This window comes from Bos indicus, chromosome X (genome assembly GCF_029378745.1).
Source record: "Bos indicus isolate NIAB-ARS_2022 breed Sahiwal x Tharparkar chromosome X, NIAB-ARS_B.indTharparkar_mat_pri_1.0, whole genome shotgun sequence".
Lineage (NCBI taxonomy): Eukaryota > Metazoa > Chordata > Mammalia > Artiodactyla > Bovidae > Bos > Bos indicus.
Genome location: NC_091789.1, coordinates 91,684,321 through 91,695,288, shown reverse-complemented (window position 1 = coordinate 91,695,288; position 10,968 = coordinate 91,684,321). Strand labels below are relative to the sequence as shown.

The following is a 10,968-nucleotide window of genomic DNA, read 5'->3' as shown; positions in this document are numbered from 1 at the left end:
ACACGTGTATACACACACACTTAACATATAGATAGATACATATATTACATATATATATACCCCATAATACATCATTATATTTTAAAATATATGTGTATATATATATATATATATATATATATGAGCAAATTTTCTATTAAAAGATGAACTTTCAAAGACAATTTCTTAGAGAAAACCATAAAATACTACTTAAAATTTAATAGATTTTAAATGAGTTAAATAAAAAGACAAACACATTCAAGGATGGAAGGGCTTAAAGCCATTTTACACGTTTCAGATAGGCAATAATTTATTAAAAAAAAATAACAGATAAGTTCTAGTGAATATGTGGGAAAATGTAAACTTTTTCTCAAACTGCTCATGAGAGTGTAAAATGGTACAATTTTTAAAAACTTTAATATTTAGTCAAGTTGAAAAACTTCTATGTCAATCAGAACCCAGCTAGGAGACAGAAGCCATACCAGTTATTTTAATAGAGAAAATTTATTACAAAAAAATTTTAACTAGTTATGAAGTTACTAACCACATAACTTAAAAGCAAAAAGAACATTAAAATTCTTATGGACTCAGCAACTGCAGAAAGCAGTGGGGCTAGGGTAAAAAGGGAAGAAGTTGGAATTACTAAAAATAGAAGGTTGTAAGTGGGGTCACATGTGACTGAGATTCATAGTTCTAAGGAGGTGGCACTACCCAGATGTTGCAAGTGTCTCTGAGGGGATGCAGTACCATAGAGCTGTTAGTACTGGGAAAGTGCAAACTGGATTAAACTGCTGCTACCATGAGGATGTGCTGCTGCCCAAGTGAAGAAGCAATGCTGGGCTGATACTCAGATAAACAGGGAGCCAACTGGAATTGAAATAAAAAAAAGAGCAAGTCCCTTCTTCCTTCCATAGGCTCAACATTTATATTTCATATCTCTTATTGGCAAGACCCAACAGCGAATAGCAGCTGGCAAGACAGGAATGTGTTCTATAGAGTCATGGCCCCAGCATCACAAAGTCCCAGTATAGAAGGGCAGGTTTGGAACTGGGGCACAATAGATTAATAACTGGCATACTGCCTACACCCTATGACCCATCATTGCCATTTCTAGATTTAAATACTAAACACAGAAATGATACAAATGCCTTTCACTAGGGGAATGGAGAGATAAATAAATAAACCAGAGCTATATTTACCAACATGGATAGATCTTGGAAAGGTAACATTTCATGAAAAAAAGCAAGCTGCATAAACAAAAATAGTGTAATACTACTGATGTAAAGTTTTTAAAATATAGCATTATATATTGGAGACTTCATATTATACAGAAAAAACTTAGGGTAGATTAAAATTTTCAATGTTGAAAATGAAACCTTCACTTTAGAGGAAAGTACAGGAGAATATTATCACCTTGAAACTGATAACATAAAAACATAAAACCTAGGCAGAAGAAAAGAGTTAACAAAATTAAAGAACCAGTCACAGACTGAGAGGAGATATCTGAAACACAAATGACTGAAAAGGGATTTTTATGTTCTCATATTTTTTTTAAAGAACAAGGAAAACAACATTTAAACCAAGAAGTAAAAGACAGCCTATGAGAAAACAATGAGCAAAGGATATGAACAGTCACTGCACAGAAGAAATATAACAATGACCAGTCGACAGGTAAGCTGATTCTCAACCACTAATTACGGAAATCCAAATGAAATGCAAACAACAATGAGCCACTCCCTAAGGGGATCAGGACAATTTTCACACCAAGGCAGGAGCCATATTGTTACAGGTATACTCTGTGTGCCCCAGTAATCAGATGGCCCAAAGGGCTTGATCAAATGGTGAGGGGAATCTTCTTAGAGAAGCTTTCTCCACAGTACACGGCAAGGGCTGGCCTAAGTGAGTTCTCTGATGTTCTGTGAGGTGTGCCTTCTGCCAGAAAGCTTTCCCACATTCTTGGCATTCAAAGGGTCTCTCCTGTGTTAATGAGGCATACTTTCACAGAGAAGGCATTTCTTCATTCACAAAGTTTCTCTCCTGTGTGAGTTCTCTGGTGTTGACAAAGGGATTTCTTCATACTGAAGATTTTTCCACAATCACTACATTCATAGGGTTTTTCTCCTGAATGCATTCTCTGATGTTCAATGAGGCGTGCTTTGACATAGAAGGCATTACCACATTTGTTACATTCATAAGGTTTCTCTCCTGTGTGAATTCGCTGATGTATTCCAAGAGATGAATGCACACTGAAAGATTTCCCACATTCATTACACTGGTAGGGTTTTTCACCCGTATGAGTTCTCTGGTGATTATTCAGAGTCATCTTCAATCTGAAAAATTTCCCACATTCACCACATTTATAGGGTTTCTCACCTGTATGAATTCTTTGATGTTGGTTTAGGGATTTTTTTGCACCAAAGTTTTTCCCACAAGCACCACATTCATAGGGTTTCTCCCCCGTGTGAGTTCGCTCATGTTGAGTAAGAGATATCTTAACACGAAATGTTTTCCCACATTCGCCACATTCATAGGGTTTCTCCCCTGTGTGAGTTCTCTGATGAATCATGAGGGTTGCCTTCTCAGAAAAGGTTTTCCCACACTCAGTACATTCATAGGGTCTCTCTCCTGTGTGTGTTCTCTGATGTAGAATGAGTTGTGACTTCCTGCCAAAAGATTTTCCACATTCATCACATTCAAAGGGCTTCTCTCCTGTGTGAGTTCTCTGATGAGCAATGAGGTATGATCTTGCACTAAAGGTTTTTGCACATTCACCACATTTATAGGGTCTCTCCCCTGTGTGTATTCTCAGATGTTCAATAAGGTTTGATTTCCTGCAGTAAGTTTTCCCACATTCATTACATTCAAAGTTTCTTTCTCCTGTCTGTGTTCTTTTGTGTCCAACAAAGCTCATTCTCTTGTAGAAGGCTTTCTGATATTTGACAGTTTGATCCAAAGTTTGAATTTTCCGATGCTGAAGGTCATTATCATGCCTGAGGGAATTACCCCAAACAGAACTGTTGGCACCTGGCAGTGAAAAAGAGCCTTTAAAAATAAATCAGATCATATCACTCTCACTCAAAACCCAACATAGGCTTTCCCTTGTCACAGTATAAAGCTTAACAAAGCCTATAAAAACTCTACATAATTTAGTCCCCAGCTAACTCTCAGATTTGTGGAAAATTCTGAAAGAGATGGGAATACCAGACCACTTGACCTGCCTCTTGAGAAATCTGTATGCAGGTCAGGAAGCAACGGTTAGAACTGGACATGGAACAACAGACTGGTTCCAAATAGGAAAAGGAGTACGTCAAGGCTGTATATTGTCACCCTGCTTATTTAACTTATATGCAGAGTACATCATGAGAAACGCTGGGCTGGAAGAAGCACAAGCTGGAATCAAGATTGCCAGGAGAAATATCAATAACCTCAGATATGTAGATGACACCACCCTTATGGCAGAAAGTGAAGAAGAACTAAAGAGCCTCTTGATGAAAGTGAAAGTGGAGAGTGAAAAAGTTGGCTTAAAGCTCAACATTCAGAAAACTAAGATCATGGCATCTGGTCCCATCACTTCATGGCAAATAGATGGGAAAACAGTGGAAACAGTGGCTGACTTTATTTTTCTGGGCTCCAAAATCACTGCAGATGGTGACTGCAGCCATGAAATTAATAAGATGCTTACACCTTGGAAGGAAAGTTATGACCAACCTAGGCAGCATATTCAAAAGCAGAGACATTACTTTGCCAACAAAGGTCCATCTAGTCAAGGCTATGGTTTTTTCAGTGATCATGTATGGATGTGAGAATTTGAACTATAAAGAAAGCTGAGCACTGAAGAATTGATGCTTTTGAACTGTGGTATTGGAGAAGACTCTTGAGAGCCCCTTGGACTGCAAGGAGATCCAACCAGGCCATCCTAAAGGAGATCAGTCCTGGGTGTTCATTGGTAGGACTGATTTTGAAGCTGAAACTCCAATACTTTGGCCACCTGATGCAAACAGCTGACTCACTGGAAAAGACCCTGATGCTGGGAAAGGTTGAGGGCAGGGGGAGAAGGGGATGACAGAGGATGAGATAGTTGGATGGCGTCATTGACTCGACGGACATGGGTTTGAGTGAACTCCGGGAGATGGTGATGGACAGGAAGGCCTGGCGTGCTGCAGTTTATGGGGTCGCAAAGAGTTGGACACGACTGAGCGACTGAACTGAACTGTCAGATATCACTTCCTAGCACTCTCACTACCCAACCTTGATCCACACCAGCATCTTTGCTATATACCCCTGAGGTATATATCCCTCAGACTAGGCTTGGCACTATCTGTTCTCTCTGCTTAGAATACTACTAAAATCTACATGCCTCTGTCTCACTTCACTGGTGTTGGTGTACTAATGTTAACTTCCCCAAAGAGTCTTCCCTGACCACATTCTCCAAAAGCACAAACCATCACTGTCTACTCTTCTTATCTTGAACGGATTTTCTTTTTTCCACCAAACATCATGTATTCATTTGTTTCTGGTCTCTTTTCCTCATTAGACTGCAAGCTCCAAGAGAAGAGAGATATTACTTTATTCACTATTGGACCCCCCCACCTAGAAGGTGACCAGCATATAGTTGACCCTCATTTAAGATTTGGTAGATGACTAAATGAATGTATGAATGAGTGCTTGACAACAGAAGGCATCCAAGACAATGGAGGGAAGGAAGACAATTGAGAATACTAAAGAGAAACAGACTAGCTAAGAATAAATATCTAAGCTGAGGCAGGCAGGGAAAGACAAGAGTGGTAAATAACTACAAAAATCAAGATAAAATAGGAGAGAGCACTTAAGTGTGAGCATGATGTGGGGACGTAGGATTTAGGTATCTAAAGCATATAGACCTTCTGTCCTCTAGTCATTTTCAAAGAGCAAGGGCCTCTGAAAAGAGATTCCTGAAAAATAATAGCCAAACATAACCTTTGATTTGAATTCCTGAAGTCTTATTTCTCCTACTTTTCATATGTTGAGTTGTTGCTCACTCACCTGTGTAACCATTGTCTGAGGATTCCTCCTCTAATATCCATAGTTCTTCCCCTCGCTCCAACTTGAAGATCATCTCTGGTTTGGCCACGCAGAGGCCTGTTAATGGGAAATGGCACAGGACGTGGGCCAGGTTGCCTGAGCTTTAGGGCCTCTGATGGAGGAGAAAGGTGCATCTTCATGAACTGCACAAGGAAGGCTACGCACTGAAACCTTTCACTGGGGGAAGTGAGAACACACACACTCTTCCTGGTGCTCCAAACTGATAAATTATCTATGACCCCTTGAATCTAGAACTGAAGTATCACTGAACTCTACAAAGGCTGCCCAGGTTATAGCAACCAAGAAAGGAAAAACATGCTACCAGGAGTTAGGTGGACAATATCCTCACCCACAGATGCCAGGTTGCTGTAGTTCTCCAGCATCACATCCCTGTGCATGGTCCTCTGGGCAAGATCCAGTGTGTGCCACTCCTGTCGGGTAAAATCCACAGCCACATCTTCGAATGACACGGATCCCTGTAACAACAATCTGCGATGATCAGGATAGAACATCTGGAAAAGATATGTGGGAACTAATTCTTCCAATAGAGCACTTTTGAAAGTTGACTAGAAAAAGCTTCACTGGTGTCAACTGAAAAAAGTGTACAATGTGAGATTTGTGAGTTAAGTTTTATTTAGGGCAAAATGAGAACTATAGCTTGAGACAACATTTCAGATAGCTCTTAGGAACTGCTCTGACAAGGAAAGGGGAGGTCAATATATATGTGATTTTGGTGAAGGGGGTACATGCAATCAAGCACACATCTTGGTAGAAGATTGCTGCTAGTCACAAGAGGCAGATGTCTCTGTTAACGATCTTAGTGCTTTTCTAGATATGAGAAGATACAAGAAATTGGGTTCAGAACATTTTCTCCTGAAAATACCTATCTGAAGGTCTGCTCTACCAGTTTTCTCCAGAGCACAGACTGTCTCATTCCTGATCTCTGCCCTCAACTCCTTTCAGGGTATGCTGAAGGTCAGTGACTACAGTGGCTAGTGACCTAATCCTTATAGAGGCAAAGAACAAGTGACAATCTTTAGCTGGCACTGGAAACCTGACTCTGTCTTGCTTGATACTATCCTTTGGGAGAGAAAAACCTAGAGCAGTCCTGCTAGTGTATTAACTTTTCAGTTCATGGATAAAAGACCACTGACTGCTGAGTTAACACAGTGTCTAGACCTGTCCTAATTGCTGAGGAAATAAAGAGAGTGCTTGCTCTCAAGGAGCTCATACTCCAGTAAAGAGACTTGCATAGGTATGCATTGTTTTACAGCACTTTGCTTTATTGTGCTTCAGAGATACCATGTTTTTTCACAAATTGAAGGTTTGTGGGGACCCTCCACTGTCCAGATGGTGGTTAGCCTTCTCTAGCAAGAGTATTTTTTAATTAAGGTATGTACATTGTTTTTTTAGACATGTTATTGCACACTTAATAGACTACAGTATAATGTCGGTGTGACTTTTATATGCACTGGGAAACCAAAAAATTCATGTGACTCACTTTATTGCAATATTTGTTTTATTGCAGTGGTCTGGAAACAAACCTGTAGTATCTCAAAGGTATGCCTGTATATGAACACACCCCTGCTATGGGATGTTACAGGAGCTATGATGGACATGGGTACAAGGTGCAATGGGCTTTTACAAGGGATGGAATAAGATTACACCTTGTGTTAACAGACTGAACTTCACTTGGGGAGGCAGAGCTTTGAATCCTTAAACAAGAATATAATCTTCCTCACGAATATGGGGCAGTAACATGAAAAACAAGGCAGGAAGACACGAAACATGCAAGATGAGTTAAGAGAACTACATATAGCACAGTATGACAGGAAAATAGTGCTTTGGACTGTGATGAGATAAAGGGTTACAGAAACATTCAGGGGCAGGCAGTGGAGGGATTTCCAACTTTTTTTTTTTTCTAAAGATCATCAATCTCCAAAATACTTGACTATACAATCAGAATATTTTCTGACCTTCCCACAATATATTTACATTTATAAATTACACAGAAGTACTGTCAAGTAAGAGAAAGGGAGAGAATATTACTTCTAGGATAACAGCATGAGCAGCTGAGTTGAGGCTGGTGCCATATATGGTGGTGGTGGTTTAGTTGCTAAGTGGTATCTGACTCTTGCAACCCCATGGACTGTAGCCCTAGCCTTCCAGGCTCCTCTGTCCTTGGGATTTCCCAGGCAGTAATACTGAAGTGGTTTGGCATTTCCTTCTCCAGGGGATCTTCCCAAGCCAGGGATTGAATCCATTTTGGTGCACTGCAGGGGCTTCCCTGGTGGCGCTGGTGATAAAGAACCCACCTGCCAATGCAGGAGATATAAGAGATGCCGGTTCGATCCCTGGGATGGGAAGATCCCCTGGAGGAGGACATGACAACCCACTCCAGTATTCATGCCTGGAGAATCCCATGGACAGAGGAGCCTGGGAGTCTATGGTCCATAGGGTCACGAAGAGTGGAACACAACTGAAGTGACTTAGCACGCATGCATGCTCCTGCACTGCAGGCGGTCTCCTGCACTGCAGGCAGATTCTTTACTGCTGAGCCACTAGGGAAGCCCCGGTGCCATGTACTAAGATTAGCAAAAAAGGAACACAATGGGCTGGCAGAGGGGGAGAGTGAGATCAATCTTGGACCAGAGCTGGAGTGTTCATGTCACATATTGATAGAGACGTCCAGCTGGCAGATTAATATATGATGCTGGAGCTCTGAGAGAAGGCTAGGACAGACCAAGGACTGAGAGGCAATAGCATTTCAGTACCAGCTGAAGCTACCATAATAAACTGGATGGCTAAGAGAACACAGAGCTTGAAAGAGGCATCAAGTGCACGGTCAGTGGGTATACCAACATGACATGAAGATTGAAAAGGAGTTGGGGGGCTCCTGTGGGACAGAGAAAGCCTCTCGTTTCTTTGTCATGCAGTCCTGTTCCAAAGTAAATCCCAGTACCAAAGCTGCAACCTTGCAGTAGCAGGCCCCTCAGACTCTAAGGGAGAAGAATCTCTTCTTTGGGCAGAGGACTAATGTTCTGAAGAGCTTTAGAAAGATCCCCATTGCCTTTTTTATAACCTATCACAACTTGGACCAAAGGGCAAACCTAGTTGTAGAAAGTGAATGCCAGGGTAGAGATGAAAGCCCTAACTGTCCACCTAGAGGAAGGGGAAGCCCTGGGAACAGAGGTGTGGGGAAGATTGCCCTAATAATATAGCTTCAAAATACATGAAGCAAAACTAAAAAAAATCTGGAAAAAATATAGGACAATCCACAAACATGGCTGCCAACCTTTATCACCTCTCTTAGTGATTAAAGGAACTAACTAGTAGACAAAAAAAATCAACAATGATATAGAAAACTGAACACTACCAATCAACCAATTGATTTTGTAAAACATTCCACTCAAAACTGAGAGATTAACTGTTTCTTCTAGAACACATGAAACGTTCACCAAGTTTATGATCCATATCCAGGATCATAAAACAAATCCAAAAACAATCAAAGGGTCCACTGGGTACCAAGGGAAATTGACATGGAACAATCAACTCTGAGATATATCCTAATTAAAACTATTAGAATTTAAAGACAAAGAAAAAAATTCCTCAGGGCCTCCAGGCAAAAAAAATTTAGATTGATATCAATTTCTCAAAAACAACATACAAAGCAAGGCAATACAGTAGTTTCAAGAAACTTAAGAAAATACAAATTAAGGAAATTATATCCAGCCAAAGATATCAGGACAGAGAAACCCTTCAAATATCAAGAGTTTTAGGAAAAGTTGTAAATATGCCAGAATATGTGTGCCCTTCATAAGGAATTTGCTAGAGCTGCACTAATATGGTAACCACATACCATATGTGGCTATTTAAATTTTGATTAATTAAAGTGGAAGAAAATTTAAAATTCAGTTCTTCCGTCACACTAGGCACATTTCCAGTGCTCAGTAGCCACATGTGGCTGGTTACAGTATTAAACAGCACAGATACAGAATATTCCCATCACTACAGGAAATTTTATTGTATACCATAAGCTGGAATCAAGATTACCGAGAGAAATATCAGATATGCAGATGACACCACCCTTATGGCAGAAAGTGAAGAGGAACTAAAAAGCCTCTTGATGAAAGTGAAAGAGGAGAGTGAAAAAGTTGGCTTAAAGTTCAACATTCAGAAAACTAAGATCATGGCATCTGGTCCCGTCACTTCATGGTAAATAGATGGGGAAACAGTGGAAACAGTGTCAGACTTTATTTTGGGGGCTCCAAAATCACTGCAGATGGTGACTGCAGCCATGAAATTAAAAGATGCTTACTCCTTGGAAGGAAAGTTATGACCAACCTAGATAGCATATTCAAAAGCAGAGACATTACTTTGCCAACAAAGGTCCATCTAGTCAAGGCTATGGTTTTTCCAGTGGTCATGTATGGATGTGAGAGTTGAACTGTGAAGAAAGCTGAGTGCTGAAGAATTGATGCTTTTGAACTGTGGTGTTGGAGAAGACTCTTGAGAATCCCTTGGACTGCAAGGAGATCCAACCAGTCCATTCTGAAGATCAGCCCTGGGATTTCTTTGGAAGGAATGATGCTAAAGCTGAAACTCCAGTACTTTGGCCACCTCATGCGAAGAGTTGACTCATTGGAAAAGACTCTGATGCTGGGAGGGATTGGGGGCAGGAGGAGAAGGGGACGACAGAGGATGAGATGGCTGGATGGCGTCACCGACTCGATGGATGTGAGTTTGAGTGACAGACAGGGAGGCCTGGCGTGCTGCAATTCATGGGGTTGCAGAGTCAGACATGATTGAGCAACTGAACTGAACTGATACTAAACAAACAGGGCTTCCCCGATAGCTCAGTTGGTAAAGAATCCACCTGCAATGCAGGAAACCCCAGTTCGATCCCTGGAGAAGGGAAAGGCTATCCACTCCAGTATTCTGGCCTGGAGAATTCCACAGGATCGCAAAGAGTTGGACATGACTGAGCAACTTTTTTAATATATATATACTAAATAGTGAGCTTTAACCAAAAACAATGAATGGGAAAATTTTGGCAAAAGGACTGACAGTAAGTATTTCATATATTAAACTGCAAAGCTAAGACTAAAAAATAATTTTAAAATGCACCTAAAACTGAACAAGATCATTGACTATTGTATAGGAAACAGATGGGAGACAAATTAGATAGTAAAAGATTAATAAAGAAAAAAGTAAAAGGGAGGGGATATATGTATACTAATAGCTGATTAACGTTGTTGTATAGCAGAAAACAACACAACACTGTAAAGCAATTATCCTCCAATTAAAAATAAATTTAAATAAAAAAAAAGGTAAACTGGTATAGCCATTATGGAGAACAATGCAAAGGTTCCTCAATTAAACTAGAACTACCATATGATCCATCAGTCCCACTTCTGGGAATATATCTGAAGGAAAGGAAATCACTATCCCAAATATTCATTGCAGCATTATTTGCAATAGCCAAGATATAGAAACAACATACATAAGTGTCCATCAACAGATGAATGGATAAAGATCTGGTATATAAAAAATGGAATATTATTCAGTCATGAAAAAGAAGTAAACCCTGCCATTTGCAACAACAGGGATGAACCTGAAAGACATTACACTAAGTGAAATAAGTTAGACAGAAAGACAAATACTGAATGATCTCACTAACATGTGGAATCTAAAAAAAAAAGTCAAACTCAGAAGCAAAGAGAATGGTGGTCACCAAGGGTGTGGGGGAAAGGGGAGAGATATTGGTCAAAGAGACAAAGTTACATTTATGGACAATAAATAAAGTCTAGAGATCTAATATACAAGCATGATGACTATACTTCATAATATTCTACTGAAAAATGGAAATATGCTAAGAGAGCAAATTTCAGATGTACTCATCACACACAAAAAATGGTAACTGTAATG

The 10,968-nt window shown here is 40.1% G+C and overlaps 1 protein-coding gene across 1 annotated transcript in view; it reads right to left on the bottom strand.

Annotated features, from left to right (window-relative positions):
• Nucleotides 1-276: 276 nt before the first annotated feature.
• ZNF157 (zinc finger protein 157) overlaps nt 277-10,968 on the bottom strand; it is a 34,983-nt gene continuing 24,291 nt past the window's right edge. The window contains exons 3-5 of the mRNA XM_070784234.1: nt 5,390-5,516; nt 5,002-5,097; nt 277-3,003 (exon numbers count right to left, since the gene is read on the bottom strand). Of these exons, the coding sequence (XP_070640335.1) occupies nt 1,997-3,003; nt 5,002-5,097; nt 5,390-5,516 (1,230 nt within the window). The 3' untranslated portion in view covers nt 277-1,996. The remainder of the gene's footprint in view (nt 3,004-5,001; nt 5,098-5,389; nt 5,517-10,968) is intronic.